The 23172-nt window shown below is 36.1% G+C and overlaps 1 protein-coding gene across 2 annotated transcripts in view; it reads right to left on the bottom strand.

Annotated features, from left to right (window-relative positions):
- BUB1 (BUB1 mitotic checkpoint serine/threonine kinase) overlaps positions 1-23172 on the bottom strand; it is a 39996-nt gene that overhangs the window by 5862 nt on the left and 10962 nt on the right. The window contains exons 9-19 of one of the 2 annotated variants that reach the window (XM_017549849.2): positions 23006-23157; positions 18115-18374; positions 16833-16891; positions 15448-15576; positions 15245-15355; positions 14379-14478; positions 13376-13457; positions 12092-12266; positions 9808-9895; positions 7053-7291; positions 5746-5889 (exon numbers count right to left, since the gene is read on the bottom strand). In XM_017549849.2, the coding sequence (XP_017405338.1) occupies positions 5746-5889; positions 7053-7291; positions 9808-9895; positions 12092-12266; positions 13376-13457; positions 14379-14478; positions 15245-15355; positions 15448-15576; positions 16833-16891; positions 18115-18374; positions 23006-23157 (1539 nt within the window). The remainder of the gene's footprint in view (positions 1-5745; positions 5890-7052; positions 7292-9807; positions 9896-12091; positions 12267-13375; positions 13458-14378; positions 14479-15244; positions 15356-15447; positions 15577-16832; positions 16892-18114; positions 18375-23005; positions 23158-23172) is intronic. The other variant, XM_017549851.2, reaches the window with a different exon arrangement.

Genomic DNA, 23172 nt, shown 5'->3' with positions numbered 1-23172 from the left:
TGTAGTAGCATAATTATAGTTCACTACACCCTCAAATTCCTGGGCTCAAGTAATCTTCCTGCCTCAGCCTCCCAAGGAGCTAGGACTATAGGTGCACACCATTAATTTTTTGTAGAGACAGAGTTTCACTATGTTACCCAGGCTAGTCTTGAACTCCTAGCCTCAAGCAATTGTCCTCCCTCAGCACCCCAAAGTGCAGAAATTATAGGAATGAGCTACCATGCCCTGCCCACCCTAGAATTTCTTTTTAAATTCTAATTGGTATGCTAAGGGCTCTAATGAAAAAAGTAGATGGTGTGCAAGAAGAAATGGGTAATATAGGCAGAGAGATGGAAACTGAGAAACAAGCAAAAGGAAGTGCTAGAAATAAAAACCCACTGTAATAGAAATAAAGGATGCCTTTGATTGACTCACCAATAGACTATACAGGGCAGGGAAAAGAATCAGTGAGCTTGAAGATATGACAATACAAACTTCCAAAACTGAAATGCAAACCAAAAAAAAGAAAGAAAGAAATAGAGTATTTATGGAGTGTGGGACAACTACAAAATGTATAACAGATACAGAATGGGAATACCAGAAGGAAGAAGGGAGAAGGAAACAGACAAAAATATTTGAGGCCAGTTGCAGTGGCTCACACCTGTAATCCCAGCACTTTGGGAGGCCATGATGGGCGGATTACTTGAAGTCAGGAGTTTGAGACCATCCTGGCCAACATGGCGAAACTCCATCTCTACTAAAAATACAAAAATTAGCCAGGTGTGGTGGCAGGCACTTGTAATCCCAGCTATTTGGGAGGCTGAGGCAGGAGAATTGCTTGAACCCGGGAGGCGGAGGCTGTAGTGAGCCAAGATCATGTCACTGCACTCCAGCCTAGGCAATAAGAGTGGAACTCCATTTCAAAAAAAAAAACTGAAGTAAAAATAGTTGAGATTTTTCCAGAATTAATGATAGACACCAAATCACATATCCAGGAAGCTCAGAGAGCACCAAGCAGAATAAATACTGAAGAATCAACACTTAGGTATGTTACATTGAAACTGCAGAAAAAGACACAGAGAAAATATTGAAAAAAGCAAGATAAATAAAATCATCTTACCTATAGAGGAGCAAAGATAAGAATTACACAGGACTTCTCAGAAACCATGCACACAAGAGAGTGGAGTGAAATATCTAAAGTACTTGGATATTTAGAATATACCAATCTAGAATCTGTATCCAGTAAAATTATCCTTCAAATGTGAAGAATAAAAACTTTCTTACACAAACAAAAAAGATTAGTTGTGATGTATATTGCAAACACTAGGGTAACCACTTAAGAACATTGAAAAAGGAGTATAATTAATATGCTAAGAGAGAAGACAAAATGGAATCATGAAATAACTCAAAATCACAGAAGGCAGAAAGAGAATAGAAGACAAAAAAGAAACAAAGAAACATTAAAAAAGAAGTATAAACATTAAAACAAGAAAAGAATTTAAAAAGAAGTATAATTAATATGCTAGGAGAAAAGACAAAATGGAATCATGAAATAACTCAAAATCATAAAAGGCAGAAAAAGAATAGAAGACAAAAAAGAAACAAAAAACAACGACAAGGAATAGAAAACAGTATATAGTGACAATCCAATTATATCCAAAGTCACTTTAAACATCAATGGTCTAAATATACCAATGAAAACAAAGACATACTTTAATTACCGAGAGAGAGATTAAAAGTAAAGGGATAAGGCCAGGCGTGGTGGCTCACACCTTTAATCCCAGCACTTTGGGAGGCTGAGGCAGGTGGATCACCTGAGATCAGGAGTTTGAGATCGGCCTGACCATGAAACCCCATGTCTACTAAAAATACAAAAATTAGCTAGGCATGGTGGTGGGTACCTGTAGTCCCAGCTACTCGGGAGGCTGAGACAGGAGAATCGCTTGAATCTGGGAGGCAGAGGTTGCAGTAAGCCAAGATCACACCACTGCACTCCAGCCAGGGCGATAGAGTGAGACTCCATCTCAGAAAAAAAAAAAAAAGTAAAGCGATAGAAAAAGATATATCATGCAAGCAATAATAAATGAAAATGTAATAGCTATATTCATTTCTGACAGAGCAGACTTCAGAGCAAAACAATTATCAGCAATAGAAAAGGGCATTATATATATATATATATACACATATATATATATTTTTTTTTTAAGACAAAAGTCTTGCTATGTTGCCTGGCTAGTCTGAACTCCTGGGCTCAAGTGATCCTCCAGCCTCAGCCTCAGCCTCCCAAGTAGCTGGAACTATAGACACGTGCCACCATGGCTGGTTAATTTTTTTAAAAAATTATTGTCAAGATGAGGCCTTACTGCATTGCCTAGACTTGCCTCAAAACTCCTGGCCTTAGCTGGTCCTACTGCCCTGGCTCCCAAAGTGCTGGGTTAGTTGTGAGTCACTGTGGCTGGCCAGCATTATATAATGTTAAAGGAATCAATTCTCTAAGAAGACATAACATGTATAAGCCTAACAAGAAAGTGTCAAAATATGAGTCAAAAGTTACCAAAAAAATACCAGAACTGCAAGGAGAAAAAGATGAATTCACTATTATAGTTGGAGACTTACATAAGAAATAGACAGATAAGCTGGATGTGGTGGCTCATACATGTAATCCCAGCACTTTGGGAGGCCAAGACAGAAAGATTGATTGAGGTCAGGAGTTCAATACCTGGGCAACATAGCAAGAACCCCACCTCCACCAAAAAAAGAAAAAAAAATATTAGCTGCATGCTGTGGTATGTGACTGTAGTCCTAACTACTCAGGAAGCTGGGGCCAGACAACTGCTTGAGTCCAGGAGTTTGAGGTTGCAGTGAGCCAGGATTGTGCCACTGCACTCGTCTGGATGACAGGGTGATGCCCTGTTTCAAAAATAAATAAATAAATAAAAAGAAAGAAAGAAATGGACAGATAAAGCAGGCAGAAAATCATCAGTAAAAACATGGTTGAACTGAATAGCAGCATCAATCAATTAGATCTAATTGACATTTATTGAATACTTGATGTAATAACAGTAGAATACACATTATTCTCAAGCTCACATGGAATATTAACCAAGATAGACAACATTCTGGGCCATAAAACACATTTAACCAAATTTAAAAAAGCAGAAATCATATACAGTATGAAAGGTAGTTGTAAAGTCCCCCAAATACTTGGAGATTAAACATACTTCTGAATACCACATTGGTCAAAGAAGTCTCAATAGAAATTTTAAAATATTTTGAACCAAATGAAAATGCAAATATAATTTATCAAAATTTGTGGGATGTAGAAGAAAATTTGTAGCACTAAATACATGTATTAGAAAAGAATATCTAAAATCAATAATTTAAGATTCTACCTTAAGAAACTAGAAGAGCAAATTAAATCTAAAGTAAGCAGAATAAAAGAAATAATAAACATTACAGTAGAAATCAACAGTGGAATGCCATATCCACAAATGAGAATTTAGATGAAATGAACAGATTCCTTGAAAGATACAATCTACCAAAGCTCACAAAGGAGAAATAGATAATCTGAATAGTCCTATATCTGTTAAAGAAATGGAATTGGTAGTTGATAATCTTGCAAAACGGGAAGCACTAGGCTCAGATGGGTTCACTAGCAAATTCTATCAAATATTTAAGGAAGACAATTATTACCAATTCTCTACAATCTCTTCCAGATGAAAGAAGCAGAAGGAATACTTCCGATCTCATTCTAAGAAGCTAGCATTTCTCTGACACCAAGACAAAGTAAAGATATTACAAGAAAAGAATACTATAGACCAGTATCTCTCATGAACATAGATACAAAGATCTTCAATAAAATATTAGTAAATCCAATTCAACAATGTATAAAAAGAATTATACACTACAACAACCAAGGGCAATTTATCCCAGGTATACAAGGCTAGTTCAGCATTTGAAAATCAATTAATGAAATCCATCACATCAATGAAGAAGGATCATATGATCAAATCAATAAATGCAGAAAATATTGAAAGGAGCAAGATAAAATCCAAACACCATTTATACTTAAAAAAAAACAAAAACAAAAAACAAAACCTCTCAGCAAACCAGAAATAGAGAAATACTTTTTTAACTTGACAAAGAACATATAAAAAACCCCACAGCTAAAAATCCTACTTATAGGTAACAAACTATGTAGATGCTTTCCCCCTAAGATCAGGAACAAGGCAACGATAAGAAACCAACTAACCAATTAAAAAACAGACAAAAGATCTAGAGAGACATCTCACAAAGAAGATATATTGATGGCAAAAAAGCATATGAAAGATTCAATGCCTTATGTCTTCAGGGAATTTAAACTTAAGACTGAGATACCACTATTCACCTACTAGAATGGCTAAAACCTAAAATACTTACAATCACCTAATAAGGGCAAGACTGGGGAACAGGAGCTCTCATTCACTGTTGGTGGGAAGGTTAAATGGTACAGCCACTTTGAAAGTTTCTTACAAAAGTAAACATACGCTCATCACATAACCCTACAGTTACGCTCCTTGGTATTTACCCAAATTATGAGCTGAAAACTTATGTCCACACAAAAACTTGCAGACAGATGTTTACAGCAACTTTATTCATAATTGCCAAAACTTGGAAGTAACCAAGATTTCCTTCATTAGATGAGTGGAAAAGTTAAACTGTGTGGTACATTCATGCAATAAACATTATTCAGTAATTTTTTTAAAAAGCTATCAAATCACAACATGACATGGAGAAACCTTAAGTGCATATTGCTAAGTAAAAGATGCCAATTGAAAAGGCTACATACCATATGACTCCAACTATATGACATTACAGAAAAGGCAAAACTAGAGAGATAGTAAAACTATCAGTAGTTTCCAGGTGTTGGGGGACAAGGAGGAAGGGATGAAGAGGTGAGGTACAGGGGATTTTTAGGGCGAGGAAACTATTCTGTATGATACTGTAATGATGGATTCATGTCATTGTAATACATTCGTCAAACCCCTCAGAATATACAACCCAAAGAGTGAACCTTAATGTAAACTAGCACTTCAGTTAATAATGCCTCAATAATGGCTTAATTTTAACAAATGTACCACACTCACGCAAGATGCTAATAACATGGAAATCTGTGTGTGTATATATGGGGAGGTAGGAATATGTACTTTATGCTGAATTTTTCTGTAAGCTTAAAACTTCTCTTAAAAATAAAGTCTATTCACTAAAAAAACTTAAAAGGGAATATTGTGAAATCTTGCTCCCATTATTTCCCACTCCCACCTACAGCTAACCATTTTAATTGTGGCATATAAATACATACGACTCTGCCCTTTTCATTTAACAGTACGGTATGTTTTGGAGCTCATTCTCTATTAGCACAGAGTGAGCTTTCTTGTTCCATTCCTAATGTCACTATACTATTTTACTATAGAAGTATGTAATAGTATCTATATGAAATCCTTAAAAGTAGATAGCTGGGTTTAAAAGTACATGCATTTTTTTATTTTAATACATATTTGCAAACTGCCCTCTGAGTTATAAGAGTTATAGTACCAACAGCAATCACAATCCTACAATCATGGCCTAAAAAAATGTTCAGTTTAGTACTACAGATACAACTCACTATTGGAGGCGGGTGGCGGGGGGGCGGGGTGCAAATAGGAGAATCTCTCTCACACACAAGTTACCATCAACTTCTCATAGAGAAACAAGAATTTAAAGTTATATTATCCAAATAATTCTTACCCAATTGAAATTCAGTCTTGGGCTTGATGGCTGGAAGTTTACATTGCCATTCAAAAACATTTGGATAGGAACTCACTGGTTTAGAAAGCCCAGATAAAAGTTTGAAAATCAGCTTATCATCCCATGGGTTCTCAACAATGAAGTCTTAAAGGAATGAGAACAAAAACAAAAAAGGAACATGAATTGAGTACTCAAGAACTTTACCAAATAAATTATAGACAAAGTGAATGGAGATATTTACTAAATAAGCTTTCAAAGCCTTATACTTCTAAGGGCATTGATTCAAAATAAAAAAGAACTATTTTTAAAAGTCAAAATTGGTAGCTCTGCACAGTTGATTATTTGCCATTTTAGTTACAAATTTGGATCAATATTCAATTGTGACAAAGGAAATCAACTCCAAGTGCATCTGCTCCACTCAAATGGAATATCTACATTCCGTCTTAAACACAGTTAGGGATACACGTCTTAAGGTCAGATGTGGACATTAGTTACTTCCAATTTGCTCAGATAGACATATATTCTTTAGTTGCTTTTCCAGTTATATCCATAAAACTTATATTACCTATGTGCAATTTGCATATATGAAATATACTTTGGGTCCACAAAAGGGAAATAATTTCTAAAAGTAAGAAAAAGGTTTCTCTACAACCTGGAATGTTACAAAAAATTATATTGGTGGCAGTTATCAAATACAAATCCAACATGGTTAACACTCAGTGCTAAGCACTTGCAAGACAGTTTTCAGTAGTTTATTAATTTACTTAGTTCTTACAATAAGCCTCTAAAGGTAGGTACTAGCATCAGCTCCACTCTACATCAAAGAGGGGTAGGGAAAATTAAAATGATCTTGGTCAACACCACGTGACTACTTAGGTGAGAGAGCTAAGATAGAACGTAGTCAGTCCATCTCCATAGTCCGTGCCCTTAACCACTATGCCGGACTGTTTATGTAGAACAGGGGGGTGGGGGGGGGAATGTTGTCTCTTTAACCTTGAGCCTCAGTTTACTTTTCTGTAAAATAGGGGATATAATAATATTAAATGCCTGGCACACAGTAGGCTGTCAAATTCGAATTCCCTCTTCCAACAGTATTTTGATACCTTCTAAAATTAAAATAGATTGATTTGCCCTTCAAATATGCCAGTTATACTTCATTGTGATGCATTACACAAATTTTGTCTGAACCCAATGACATCTGTTCTATTCAATGACATTCAAGTCCCACTGTGGGTTTCTTTCATGGGACAGCTTTTCCCATGCTATTGTCCTGATTCAAGGGCATAACAAACAGTGAGTGTTCATACTTGGAGCATCAACCTTCTCAAGTGAACTCTTCTGCATCCGTTCCGCTTGGAGCCCAGCAGTAGCATCTGGTTGATCTCCTGTAATGACAGCGTCAGTGTCTGTGAGTCTGCAAGCCTCAAGGCCTCGCTCTGCCTCACAGGTAAGTATCCCACCTGCAGCAGGCTGGCTCAGATGGAGTAAGGACGCTGAATATACATCAGAGGAGAAGGCCTGTTCTGGGCTTTTCTCTTCAATTGGACTAGACATGTGAAAGGAATAAAAAAAACCAAAACATCATATGATTAGAAGTCTGTTGGATTCAGTCACATAAAAGTTCCTTCTCATTCTAGAAATGACATTTCAGAATAGCTTCACAGACTAAAAGTTGACAAAAGCATTTTTAGACAAATCTATGAAAATATACAGCTAGTGCAATATGAACAGAAATAAGAAAATCAAGATATGGTTATACTAGATGAATAGCTGAGGCAATACATGGGGTACTCTTTAGTAGGAAATGTCAGGAGTGGGTTTATTTCTTCAAGCTGCATCTATGCAACACTACTATAATCAAGACTGAATATATAACTTTATTCCAAAAATGGCTCCTTTTATAACATTGAAACAGAAAATGTCAATCACAATACAACACTCCAGAACATTTCCATATATACAGTCATGTGCTGCATAACAACAATTCAGACAATGAAAAACAGCATATGCAATGGTGGTCCCAGAGGATCATAATGGAGCTGAAACCCTCCAGTCTCCTAATGATGTCTGACATTCCTGACCTAGGTCTGCAGGCCTCAGCTAACGTGTATGTTTGTGTGGTTGTTTTTAACAAAAAAGTTTAAAAAGTGGAAAAAAAATTTTTTTAAAGCTTATAAAATGATATAAAGAAAAAATATTTTTGACTAGCTGTACAATGTGTTTTTTAAGCTAAGTATTATTACACAGTCAAAAAGATAAATTTTTTTAAGTTTATAAAGTAAAAACATCACAGTAAGCTAAGGCTACTTTATTATTGAAGAAAGAAAAATACTTTTAAAATAAATTTAGTGTAGCCTAACTATAGTGTTTCTAAAGTCTACAGTAGTATACAGTAATGTCCTAGGCCCTCACATTCACTCACCACTCACTCACTGACTCATCCAGAGCAACTTTAGTCCTGCAAGATCCATTTATGGGGAGTGCCCTATACAGAATACCATTTTTTATCTTTTACACTGTATTTTTACTGTATCTCTATGTTTAGATACACAAACACTTACGCCATTCTGTTGCCATTGCCTACAATATTCAATACAGTAACATGTCATACATGTTTGTAGCCTACGAGCCACAGGTTATACCATATAGCCTAGGTCTGTAGTAAACTAATCAAATCATCTAAGTTTGTGTAAGTACACTCTGATGTCCACACAACACTGAAATTGCCTAAGGACACATTTCTCAGAATGTATCCCAGTTGTTAAGCAACTGCATGAGTGTAAATCGAAGTATATGTATACATATACATATAGATACACACACACACACAATACACAGCTAATCCTTATTATTCATGGATTTCAAATCTGTGAATTCACCTGTATACTAAAATTTATTTGTAAGCTTAAAATCAATACTCATAGTGACTTTTCAGTCATTTGCAGATATGCAGAGTGATGACAAATTGAGCCACCCAACATACATGTTCTTAGCTAAGGTTGAACAAGGTAACACTCAGCCTTCCTGTTCCAGCTTTCATGCTGTAAACAAGTATCCTTTTCGAGGTGTAATTAGTGCCACATTTTTTGTAACTTTGTGTTTTTCTTGATGACTTTAGTATTTAAAATGGTCCCGAAGAATAGTGCTGAAGTGCTGTCTAATGTTACTAAGAAGTAAAAATCTGTAAAAATGTGTGTATTAGATAAGCTTTATTTATGTGTGAGTCAGTGTTGCTGGACATGAATTCAGTGTTAATGAATCAACAGTATATTATAACTAAGGTGTTTTTCAACAAAATGTTGTTATGAGAGGCTTGAAGGATGCTGTCTGTACTCCCCCTTAAGAATATTTAATATTCGCTAATTCAGTGCTCGTGGTGACTCTATAGAACAGAATTACAGCAAATGAGAATTGACTGTGCATTTATCTCCACACACACCCCCAAATCAGTATCTACCTATACATACTGAAGTATGTATTTTTATATAAATAAATTTATACATGCAATTTCATACACTGCTATTTTCACTTGTCACATTTTTCTTGTTGTAAACTTTTTTCAACTATACTTTTTTGGTAATAATTTTAGGTGTAAAGAAATGTTGCAATGATAAGACAGAACTCCTATATTTGCCTCACTCAATTTCTGCTAATGCTATCATTTTCTATTACAATGGTACCTTTGTCAAAACTAATAAAACTATTAGTTTTATTTTTTTCTATTACTACTAACTAAACTGTATATGTCATTTGGATTCCACCACTCTTTTCACTAAGGAACTTCTGCTTCAGGATCCAGTCCCGAGTACCAGGTTGTATTTAGTTGTCATGTCTCCTTACTCCTCTCTCATCTGTGACAGTTTCTTAGTTTCACTGTTGTATGTATATTCATAGAGACTACCTTCTGATTTAAAGCTACTAGTCCATAAAATCTTTATTGGCCTTTAAGGCTAAAATCAGTATTCTATTACTGCCTAAAAGGCAAAGCTAGAATGGAAATGGTAAGCAAAATTAGAATGGAAGATGTAGAAAATGACAGAACCACATAAACCCTCACAATACCTGAATTTTCTATCCCTTGAAGGCACCACCATGTTTTCTTCACAAGAATCCAAAGTCACATGGGTGCACTGTTTTGCTGCCACATTTTCTGAAAGTTCCAAAAATTAGAGATAGATATGTTAGATGCACATGTGTGTACAACACACACCATTTGATATGGTTACAAAGTCCAGGGTTTATTTTGACAATGACTTGCATTATGATTTCAAAATAGTGTTCCATGGTAAAATGTATAGTAAGATTCAAAAACTAGGAAGAAAAAAAATTACTTAAAAATCTACTAGTGGCCAGGCACAGTGGCTCTTTCCTATAACTCCAGTGCTTTGGGAAGCCGCAGTGGGAGAATCACTTGAGGCCAGTAGTTCAAGGCAAGCATGAGAAACATAGTGAGATCCTATCTCTAAAATATTTTTTTTAAATTAACTGGATGTGGTGGCAGGATCCTGTAGCCCTAGCTACTTCGGAAGCTGAAGCCAGGGGATCACTTGAGCCCAGGAGTTTGAGGGTGAACTGCAGTCAGCCTAGGCAACATAGCACAACCCTAACTTTGAAAAACAAACGAATAAAATCTACTACTGATGTATGTGAGCATTTCAACTCTACATCTAATCCCTAACAATCCTTCAAGAAAAAAAGGGTCCAGAGAGTGGCAAGTTCATTGTAGGCAAGATGACCAGACCACAGAGATTACTGGTAAGGATTTCAGGGCTATATGCAGCTTCAGGGGAACCTGAAGACAAGCACATGGAGAGTAAAAGGCTACAATGCTTCTGGAGGGCAGAGATTTTGTGTTTCACTTTAACAGGTTTTGGTCAATTAGTTGATTGACTAAATTAGCATTTAATTTATTGAAATAATTTTGTGTTTAAATCAGAAAGCAACCTGGGAATATTTATTACTCTCTATAATTAAAAAAAATTATCTATAGATGGATAAACTAGGTAGGGTAGAAATGCAGAATAAACCTCTACCAAGTGATGCTAATATTGCACACAACCAATATGTTGGATTACATTTTATGAGATATACCTTCACTGAACAGGTGTTACTACTTTTTAGCACTAGAACATTAGTTTCTGTTTATAGAGCCAAAGTGGCAAACATTCTAAGAATAGCCAATATCAACTTTTTGAAAGATTCTTTGGACTCATTAAACTAGCTTTCCTGGATGGAAAAGGCTTTAAACATTTTTTTTAAAGTGGCAAACTTACGATGGTGCTTGGAAATAGTCCAAGTTTCAACTGAACTCTCCTTTAAGATTCAGAAAAGAAATGTATTATATTGGATTAGCACTCTAAGAAATCCTTGGTCAAAAATGTTTAGGTCTATAGGCTCAGAACCCACATTAAAATATGCTTCCACTCAGTGAAGTGAAATTCTTTGGCAGATCTTCTATTGTTGCTTTGGTAAACAATTGCTACATTTTAAAAGTGTGATCAATAGTACAGTTAGTATACAGTCAGCTCTCTGCATCCACAGGTTCCATATCCACAGGTTCTGCACGGTCAACTATGGAAATTGAGCATCCACATGGACTTTGGTATCTGCAGGGGTTCCTGGAACCAATCCTCTGTGGATACTGAGAGAACTGTCTAGTTTGTAGTTGGTACTTAATAGCTAGCAATTATCTGTGCCCCATGACAATGTCATGTATTAGGATTCAATTCAGATATATGATGAACTTTTAAATATATAGGGTGATAAATTTGAAGCAGGCTAGAAATAAGGACCACTTGTGAGTTTTATCATTACTTTCTTAAAGTCAGGGCACTAAAAGTAAGAAAAATAACTTTCTGAGTATCGTACTTGGCTATATGTCTAAGAAAGTTGACATATATATGTGTGTAGACACATATCTAGGTCTAAAATTGGCTATTACTCATTAAATTGGAAAATAATTTAATTTAATTTATTTGAATAATTTAAATTCAAATAATTTAATCTGTCTGTAGTGGCTGTTTTGTTTGCTGTGAAACAAAATAAACATACTCTATACAAATGGGTTGGACCTTACTTAAGCTTTTAAATGCTTCTATAGATTTTCTCCATTCTACCTATAATCTAAGCTATTATATTTTAAAAATACATAGACATCAGGAAGACACTATGCCAAAGGAAAAAAACCCATGAACAAAAATGCAATGAACAAATTTTGTTTCTTCTCCATGATTTTCAAAGTTCCCATGCAGAATTTTCATGAAGAAAATGTAAGAATCAAACTTCATGAAGAAAACTCAAAGAATCAAAGTTGGCAGAAGACAAACACTGAAATTGTAACACACACCTTTATCTTCTAAAATGAGCACTGACTCCACTGGAAGTTTATGGAATGGTGTAGACGCAAGTCGTGCAGCAGATGTGAAGTCTCCTGGGCTCTTAGGACTGGGTGCTAGGGTTTTGTTGCAGCGAATACCCCATACGGTTGAATCATCCAAAAACTCTTCAGCGTGAGGACCTTCCTACAACAGAAGATGAAATGAAAAAAAGCAGCAATCTCCCTCTTTTGTCCATGAAGGCTTACTCATTAACACTTTAAGATCCAAAGAAATGAGAAATTAAAGACAAAACAAAATGTGGCTAACACAGTCCACAATATTATGGTTCAGTTCTTTTTCCCAGAACTGAAAAATTAGTGGAGCTGCATTGCAGCAAGAGCCACATTTTTGTTATCAAAGTACATATATATATAACTCATATATATAGATATAATTTGAAAAAGTCAAGATTTAAAGAGTTACAAAGATAGCACGGAATTTCCACATACCCTCCTCACTAAGCTTCCTCTAATGTGAACTTCTTATAGAACCATAGCACCTTTGTAAAAATGAAACAATATCATTAACTATACATTATTTGAAGTTTACATTTTTTCCCACTAACGTGCCTCTTCTGTTCAGGAATCCAATCCAGGATCTCATGTTACCTTTGTTGTCAAGTGTTCTTAGCCTCCTTGAGTCTCTCATTGTCTATTAGTCTTTCCTAGCCTTTCTTATATTGACACTTTTGAACACTATTCAGAAACTGCGTAGAATGCCCCTACACAGTTTGGGCTTCCTTGACATTTTCTCATGATTAGACTGGGGTTGTAGATTTTTGGGAAGAATATCAGGGGTGAAGTGTTCTTCACATTACATCTTATTAGGGGATATCTGCTGTCAACATGACTTACTTCTGGTTAACCCAATCACTTGGTTAGACAGAATCTGCCATGTTTCCCCACTGTAATCTATTTTTCCCTTTCCTTTTCCCTACGCTTTTTGTCTGAAGCAAGTCACATAATCTAGCTACACTTAAAAGGAGATGCACCAAACTGGAGGAAAAAATTCAAAGGATGTTAAACCATCATAGTAATTAATATTAATAAATAATTTTGGTAGGACACTTAGAAAATATGCATTTCTTCTTCAATTATTAAATAGTGTCCTAAAAGAAACACATTCTTCATACAGTATCATATTTTTCAGCATAGTTTCATATATACAATATCCTCTGATTGGCATAATCACTTGGTAGAATAAAGCAGAAGGGGTTGTAGGACCCATTTCATAGATGAAACAGGTTTGCTTACATTTGGTTTTGAAGGAAATCTGCTGACAGAGCGTTCTCCAAAGGTCCTGGTTCCTGTGGGTTTATTTTTAGGCTGTGGTAATCTAAGGAAAGATTTGCTAAATTATAAATAGTAAAATATGCTAAAAAAAAAAAAAAATGCACGCTATCACTTGACCACTAGAAAAGTTCTCTATTTATCCTATTTAATGAGTTAATATTTATATAAATATTCCTTACTTCTATAGCAGTTCTAGAAAAACTGAGTGTGATCGAATTGACTTATAAAAGTAGACCTACCTTAAGTGAGGGTGGAAAATATAGACATTTCTGTCACACTCAGTTATAGCTTTTAGGAGCCAAAAATGAATTATGGCCATGGCCAGTGGAAAGTCATGGATGCCAACATATTTTTTAAATTTTCGGTGCCTTTGTAGCTATGGAATTCCTCTCTGAGAGCTAGCCATGCCCCTTCTCCTTTCTACCTCAATATGAATTTCTTAAATACCATAAAACCTTTAGTTCACACTGACATCTCTTTCCATGGTTCAAACTATTAACAATGAAAATTCCTGGAGCTACCTCACTCTACCCCCAGATGAAAGCTCTCCAGTGTAATATTCCTCAGCCTTAAAACACATTCTCTGTAGCAATACCCGATATAAGCCACTTCCTTTTCTACTTTATCAGTGCTGCAAATACAAACAGAGCATGTATGGATACCTGTAGTGGTGAATTCATTCACACCTAATATAATTTCAAATCCACAGAATCCTCAGTTCTCTGCTAATTCACAACCAGACTGTTTTCCTTTTTCAACACAAGCTTTGGCTATGGGAAGCCTGCTCTCTTGGAACTCTTGCAGCACTGTAGATCTGGAGAACTCTGGCAACACCATCCTCGTTATGTGGTCAAAAGGCTCATTTGACCATGTGAGTGGCAGTCCATAGTCTCTCACCACCCTACCACCTCTAGTCCCAGAGAAAATTCTGCAGTATCGCATTAACTACATGGTATTTTTTTACCCGTAATTTTCTTTGTTTCCATCTTCAAACACATGAAAAGCAGATGACAAAGAAGAGATAATCTTATTGACTCCCCAAGCCCCAGACGACCTTACATTTTCTGGAATAGAATAAAAAATAGCATCTAATTATTGTACTAGTAAAAAAACATCCTTTATGTTAAACTTCAACTACAAATAAGGAAAAGGAGTAACAGCTGACAGAAGAGAACTAGTAACAACTTTTCAAATACTAGGCAATAAGATAAGTCACTATAGTGAGATGAAGTGACTTAACTATAGTAACAGGGTCTTGTACTCAAGTCCCAGGTCAGGAGTCCCTGCCACATATCAGTAAGGTGTTAATCATTCTCCTAAATAATTGCTATTGTCATCTGACTCACTCAATAAAAGCTCTCAGGGTTTTGTTTTCCACTTCCTTTCCAAAAGAATTAACCTCTTAGCTTTACATTTCAATTCCTCCTGAGTCTAACTGGCTCCTACTTATCTTTATCATGATCTCTAGCTTCTGGCATGAATCCCCTAACTCTAGACAAATGTGGGTTAGCTGCCAGCCTCCTCCAACACTCTGCCCCAGCCATTCCTCTACCAGTGAAGACTCAAGTCACACCTTGAGCACTTAGCCCTTCTTATCCATGAGGGTTTTGTCCTTCTTTAGCACTATTAATTTCTTTTTTTAATCAGCAAATCTATCACACACATTGAGTACCTTTTCAGGAACTGTCATATTTTCATGTCAGGCATTCCCTGCCCTTATGTGACAAGCTAATCAAGGGCAGGGCCACCTCTTATATAATGCTTGGTATTTCCTGTGATAACCACCTGTAATACTACGCATTTAGTAGCTTTTAAATAAATAGTTATTACTTTGAAACTGGGCTTCGAATGCATCTTCATTTTGATCTAGAGATTGCCATTCATCTTTGTCATCAGAAATATCAGGAAGTGTAGGAGCTTGAAACATATTCATTATGAAACCTTAAGGAACAAAAGAATAACTGTAAACAGGTTGCAAAAGAGCTTTCATTAGCTTGTTAACAGGTGCTACACACTCAGATAAAATACTTTACCTAATGCTTCTTTTGTGTGCACGGTGGGTGATGGCTGCACTTTGGATGGTGTTGCCTGAACCATTCCCAATGATGTGTTTGGAGTTGTGTGGAAAGAACTTGTGCTGGCAACCTTATGTGTTTCACACCCTAGCAAAGAAATGGAGACAAAATGTGGTATCAGTAGGCAAATCAGAATAACTTAAAAGGCACACAATATAAGTAAATTATAATTAAACCAGTTTGTCATCGTTAGTAATTATCACTAAGGACTACCAGTATTATAGTACTTTCATATATTTCATTTTTATCTTTATAATAGTCCGGTGACTATTATAAAGATATTTACCTATGAGGTAAATAAGGTGAAAATTATCCTTTTACAGAAAAGGAAATGAAGGCTCAAAGAGACTGAGTGTTTGGTCTGGATTATACCAGATTAGCAACTTTGTCATAAATTATACCCTTAATGCCACTGTATCCCAAGTTCATAGTCACAATGTAAATCTTAAGACTGGCTTCCCATCTCACTCCACTGCAGTCAGACATAGAATACATGGCCCTGCACAGCCTGGGTCCTGTTTGATCAGGCCTCACCTTCCTCCTCTCCCTGCTTACCTCCTCACATTGGTCTCCTGGCTGTGCTTAGAATATATCAGAGATTTTCCTGCTTGCGGGCTTAGTATTTAATATTCTCTCTGCCTGAAAAGGTTGCCCAAGCTAGTGGCATGGTAGCTTTATCCTTCAGCCCTTTACCCAAATATCACCTTTTCTGAAATTTCAACCCCACAACTCCAACAGGACACTTTTTTTCCCTTCTATGTGGGTGGAGGTGTTTTATTCATGACTTCATCCCTATGTATAATAGTGTCTGGCACCTAGAGAGCAGACTCAGTAAGCCTTGGTTCAGTTAATGAGTCTCCAGCTATTTCAAATAGCCCTTCTCCTCACTAAACTCTTCATGGAAAAGATGTCCCAGTCACACAGGGGGTAACTGAATGCCCAATATGTGTGTCTTATTATTTATAAAACTTATCTCCTATGCAAATGCCTCTAACAAAGTAGTGCCAAATAATAGTGTGACACACCTAATTAAACTTTTGATCACCTTTCCTAACATACTAAAGATGACTCTGTTGTGGATTAATTTCCTGAGAAATACAGTAGAAATGTATTCACAAATTATGTTTCCAAAGAATTCTAAACTAATAAGATGTGACTAACAAGTGGATTTCTACATTTATCTGAAATGGTTCAGAAATAAATAACTCATAGTCTAAAAATAGGAAATCTAACACTCAGGTTCATTAAGGCCTGAAGCCTTCGTAAACCACAGCCACAAAACACACCTCTGAGTGAGCTAGAGGAATCTGGTCAGAAACACATTTATTATAATTAAACATTACCTTCTTTTATCTCTGTTCCACTCTGTGGCTTAAATTCATGAGTACTCTTATTCACACATCTGGAAGAGAAAACTCTTGAGACACGCTAAGGAATAAAATGCTTGATTTATTAGAATTTTTAACTAACTCTCAAGAAATGATAGTAAAAAGAAAAAAAAATTAGTCAATAATTACAAGCCTATTAAAATACAGACAGAACTACTTACGGTCTACTGTGTAAGTAAATAAAATGTTTTCTTTTTTTCATTTGAGTTCCATTTCAGGAAAAAAATTCTTACAGAAAAGATCAGGTACTAAACATTTGTGTGACACAGTGATTATAGGGATAAGAACCATCTCTATATGTGGTAGAGTCCTATGACTATTCAAATGATTCCATTCATTACAGAGGTTAAAGAGTTGAGCCCGACCCCAGGCAGCTAACCAGAGTCAGGACATGGAGAAGCACTGGTGTGCCTCAGCTGTGCAGGACACCTTTGCTGTGATGAGCCAGCAGCCGCAGTGCAATGTCCTCCAGCCTTTAAAAGTTAACAATTATCAAGAAAGAAAAAATAATATGCAAGCCATTTATATCACAGTTTGTTTTAAGTGCACTTGGGGTAATGCATCTAATACGTCTATTTAACATTGCTAGAGTTCCCTTCATGAACCCTGTTTAAGGTATAAAGTAAAACATGCAAAGCATTTTTAATTTTAAAATCCCTAAAAAACGACTTAAAAGAGGGCTGAAATGACTATAGGTAAAAACACAAATAAAATCATTGATGTGACATTATAATTTCCGAAATCTAGAAAAAAAAATTCCTCAAAATTAGGGTAAAAAATTCCAGTGCAGAGTATATTTTGAGAGACAGAATCACAGGTATCAATCCCAAACTGTTTCCTACAGGAAGACGGAATATGAGAACACCTATCAAGTAATTGTCTAGACAGTTATGATCATTGCAAGTATTAAGTCAAAGCCAGTGAGCAAAGGCAATTTCAGCTCAACAGCTGTATATTCTTCAGTTACAGAGTGAGTACAGACTTTCAGGGTATTGAAAATTTTTAATTCACAAAAGTGTAAAGTAAAATAAATGCTCTAAAAGAAGCATGGAATAAGTAACCCTAAAGGATTGGGAGCAATGTTTTACCACTTGCTTTTTCAACGACATACTTATCTAAAAATAAAAGGCAGATGTTATTCATCTTTTACATACTGCTCCTGATAATGCAGGTCATGTAAAGAAGGTGACAGGTGCCATTCACATCACTATCATTTCTAGGACTACCTTCAGCTTACCCAGCATCTGTTCTGGCCATTGCAAACATGGAATCTGTTACTGCCTGGGCTTTCAAAGGAACAGGAGGAGGAATGCTCTGGCTAGTAGCTGGAGACACCAAGGCTGCAGAAATAGCATTTGCCAAAGGAGGAACAACAGGAGGTGCCTCTCTTGGGTTCTTTTCCATGTTCACTGGTGTCTGGTGATAGATGACTGGAAGACATGGAGCTCTCAGTTCCTGCTGGGAGCCTACACTTGGTCCCATACATGCTGGATTAACCTTTCATGTTAAACAAATAAAACAACAAAAACAAAACCATGAAGTCCAGAATACTACTAATCAGGAATTGCAACTTTTCAAAGCATGCCATCTATCTTCAGTAGATTCCTTTTTGGTTTTTTTTTGAGATAGAGTCTTGCACTGTCACCTGGGATGGAGTGCAATGGTGTGATCTCGGCTCACTGTAACCTCCACCTCCTGGGTTCACATAATTCTCCTCCCTCAGCCTCCTGAGTAGCTGGAATTATAGGCCCACATCACCACACTCTGTTAATTTTTTGTATTTTAGTTGAGACAGGGTTTCACTACGTTGACCATACTGGTCTTAAACTCCTGATGTCGTGATCTGCCCACCCCAACCTTGAAAAGTGCTGGGATTATAGGCGTGAGCCACCATGCCTGGACAATTCCTTTTTCCTTGAAGTTTCCCTATACTTCTTCAAGCATTCCGAAATGTATAGTCAACAACAAAAAGATCACTCTACAAATGGGTGGTTTGTAGCTTCTGAACCACAGACACCAGTGGCAGCTCATAATTTCTAACCACTGAAATAACCAGTCTCTATAGTTGTATCAATATTTAAGTATTATTTATCTTTACTTAATTTTGGGAAAAGTTCAACAAATCAGTGTTAGCAAAAGCTCATAATAGTGTTCCTTCCATTAAAATACCCTTATTAATATATGAGATAGGGCTTGAAAAAGGGAAAACATAAGTAAAAGACTCTTCATAGCCATTTTCACTTTGAAGAATAGGAAACACTAATATAAATTGCAATAATAACTGCCACAAAAGCCTGTCTCACAACAGGAAGGATAATAAGCTCTAAATTTAAAATCTTTGCTTTGCTACTCACATCTATTTAAGATTGTAATTGTATGCTTTAATACTACAAAGTTAGATGAGTTAATTCCTCACCATATAAAAGTATCCTTATAAACTGTTAAGAAAAACACCAGCCAGGCAAGGGTGGCTCACGCCTGTAATTGGTCCCAGAAATTTGGGAGACTGAGGCTGGTGGTTTGCATGAGCTCAGGAGTTTGAGACCAGGCTAGGCATCATGGCAAAACTCTGTCTCTACAAAAAATTAGCTGGGCATGGAGGGATGTACCTGCAGTCCCAGCTACTCAGGAGGCTGAGGTGGCAGGATCACTTGAGCCTGGGAGGCAGAGATTGCAGTGAGCAGAGATTGCACTACTGCACTCCAGCCTAGAGGATAGAGTAAGATCCTGTCTCCAAAAACAAACAAACACATACCACCAAATATCTCGGGCAAGAATAGTTATTTTACAGACAAATGGAAAAAAATATAAAAAGCTCATTCTCATTTGTCATCAAAAATAACCTACACCATTTTCTCACCTACCAAATTAGTAATGATTTAAAAAATCATAATATTAAATTCTAAAGAAATATTCTGAACAATGCCAGAGATTTTTCTCCACCAGATATCAAAACATATAAGAAAGTTGTAGTAAATACACCTATGAAATGATCAAGAAGAGACCTAGTGACTAAAATACCTATACTAAAGGTATCTTGTATACATCAAAATTCAGAACATGGTAAAGATATTTTAAATCAACGGGGAAAGGCTGAGCAGGTCAATAAATGATTTAGGGACAACAAGCAATCCACTTGGAAAATATATCCTGATGCTATTCATACAGATAATTAAGTTTGAAAAAGGGAGGTTTCTAGTTAAAGACAGTGGCTTCATATACTCCAAAACTCTCACCAAAATGACAGTGAAGGAATTCTAACACTTAACATAGCTGTTGAAAAAGGCTAGGAGTGGTGTGTCCCTAATTGCTACATAAGTTCAGAAATCTACAATGCTAGCTATACCTCAAAATGGAAGTGAAGGTGGAGCTGAAGACAAGAACACTGTAAGTCTGTTTGAAAAGCAGATGCTAAGACCCATTCTTGCAGGTCCATGCAGGGTGTGATTCCTCATGCTTGGTCTGGCAGCAAACTGGAAGTTTCCTTTCTGGAGAAATAATCAAAAGGACTCTAGACTAGGTTGAGGATGGTGGTGATAGACACCACACGAGAAACAAAAGGATCTGGTCAACCTACTCATTGAACACTTGGACCTCTGAATCCTTTCCTTGACTTTGCAAATGCTAGCAGGCCAGGTTTATACTCCATGCTCCCGGGAATCTATCTGCCCAAGAAAACAGGCCTTCCTATGAAGCTGATCAGTTAACAAGCCTCACTCACACACCTATGGCCTCCAATCAGCCTTCTTGGGCCTGCTCTTCGATGAGTACACAGCAGAGAACAGACATCTCATGGTAAACTTACAATATGAAGCACAAAGGTCAAAGCAAATGACACATATGAACAGGAAATCAAGGATTCTGACACAATTTTTTAAAAATTAATTTCTTCACATTAAGAGGTAAGATATTACATTCACAAAATAATAGGCACCTGTGAAAATGAGCATACCTAATAAAAAAAGCAACATAATCCTAAAATGACATCAGAAATAAAAGAATTTAATAAGATGGCCATAAAAATTAAGGCAACCTCTAAGAAAATTAGGGGTAGAAAAGGACAAAAATAGAAAATGGTGAAATTTAAGAAAATTAAATGACCACTCCAGGATAGCCTAACAGAGAGTATGAGGGAAAAATATCCACCCCTAAAAATATACATCAGGAAAATTGCCCAGAATTGCAAAACTAGAACATTTAAGTACTAAGTATAATGGATGAAAAGATAAACACCAAACACATCATTATGTCACAACACAGGGGAGGAAGATGATCCTACACCCCTCCAGAGAAAAACAAAGGTCACATCAAAGAACCAAGAATCAGGACTCTGGGCCTTTCCACACCAGTTGTGCAAGCTAAAAAACAATGAACGAGTGCCTCTAAAAACTCTGAGGGAATGTGATTTCCCTCCTAGAACCTTGTGCCCAACCAAATCATCAACCAAGTGTGAGGGTAGAATAAAGATGCTTTTAGACATGCAAGAGACCTCAAAAACTAACCCCTCAAACATACTTTTTTTTTTTTTTTTTTTTTTTAAAGCTACTGGAGAATGTGCCTTCAAAATGAGGATGTTAAGGAGAAATGAAGACATGGGAACCAGGGATATACCACAGGAAAAGAACCAGGGAGAACAATTTCTTGTAATTATCCAGGGAAAATATAAATTATACAAGAAAAGAAATCCAAATAAATAAATTTTAAAAAATGAAATGACTCAATAGAAAAATGGACAAAGCTATCAAGTCAATTTAAAGAAAAAAAAAAAAAAAACACTATCAAGTCAATTTAAAAAAAAAAAAAAAAACACTCACTAAGTGCATCCAAAAAAGATCCAAATCCACCTATAATTAAAGAAACTACATCAGGTGCTTGAAAAGATTTAGCTAAATGCGTACAAGAAACAAGTACTTTTACACACTATTAATGGGAGTGGACAATCCTAAGTTTATAGAGGGCAGTCTGACAATTTTTTAGGTACATAAACTTTAAAGACAGCATGACTTGTAGCAGTTTCTACATGATACGCTCCCTTTTATAAGGTATGACAGAAGACTATGCTGCAAGTAGAATCAGTTAGATATCTATGCAATAGTAGTGAAAGATCTACCAGATGTGTTAGGTAGAAAAAGCAGAAAATAAGTCTTATTTATATAGAACGTTCTACTGCATTCATGTGTGTGTTCATACATAGTAAGTCTGGAAAAATACAAACTATAGCAGTTAGCAATAAAGGAGAACATTCAGACCAAGTATGGTGGATCACACCTGTAATCACAACACTTTGGTAGGCTGAGGCAAGAGAAACACTTGAGCCCAGGAGTTTGGCACCAGGCTGGGCAACGTGGTGAGACCCCATCTCTACAAAAATAAAAATAAAAAATTAGGTGGGTGTGGTGGCACATGCCTGTGGTCACAGCTAAGGAGGATACAATGAACAGTTATCACACCACTGCACTGTAGCCTGGGTGACAGAGCAAGACCTTGTCTAACATACATACATACATATATATATATATTTATACACACATCTTTCATGTGATATTTTTAAAAACATAATATAGTCACATATTTTTATACTTTCCAAATATGTAACATAATTATTTTATCTTCATAGTATCCTATGTCATAGACAGACATATACTAAGATGCAGATTAAGCAATCATTATACAGCTTAAAATAGTTTATTTCCAATCTCCCTCATTCATTACTAATTTTAAGAAAATATATGTGGCTCTAACACACTCACCACTTCTTTCCTTTTCCAACATGAAGTAATGGCAAACAAAAAATATATCTAGATGATAAATTATTGAGAGTACTAAACTCCAATTTTAATTACACAATAGTCATTGTACAAAAAATAAAAAAGGTCTATATATACTAATACATGAATATATAGATGTGTATACATACAAACATGTAAAACATACTACCATTCTGTTCTGTAACTTTCTTGTCTCACTCTACATTTTGAACTTCTGTGTCAAATTATTTTAGAATTTCAGAAAGTTACCAGCTAAATTAACATCAGAATTAACTCTAAAACCAGCACATAGAAAGGAACAAATCAATACTGCAATTCCTGCTGCTGGGCATGGGACATGTCATGAAGAGCACAATATACCTCAGACCTTTCCTGAGAAGTGGGCAGCTCCTCATGGGATGTCTCCACCACTTGATGCAACTTCTTATGAAGTTCATCCATTTTCTGTTTTAATAGCTGTTCTTCAAAAGCACTTGCTTCTTTCCTTTTCATATAATGTCTGTCTTCATTTACTTTAGGAAAGATAA

This window comes from Cebus imitator, unplaced genomic scaffold (genome assembly GCF_001604975.1).
Source record: "Cebus imitator isolate Cc_AM_T3 unplaced genomic scaffold, Cebus_imitator-1.0 Scaffold222, whole genome shotgun sequence".
NCBI lineage: Eukaryota > Metazoa > Chordata > Mammalia > Primates > Cebidae > Cebus > Cebus imitator.
The sequence above is the reverse complement of the archived record's forward strand: the minus strand, read 5'-3'. Positions and strand labels throughout refer to the sequence as shown.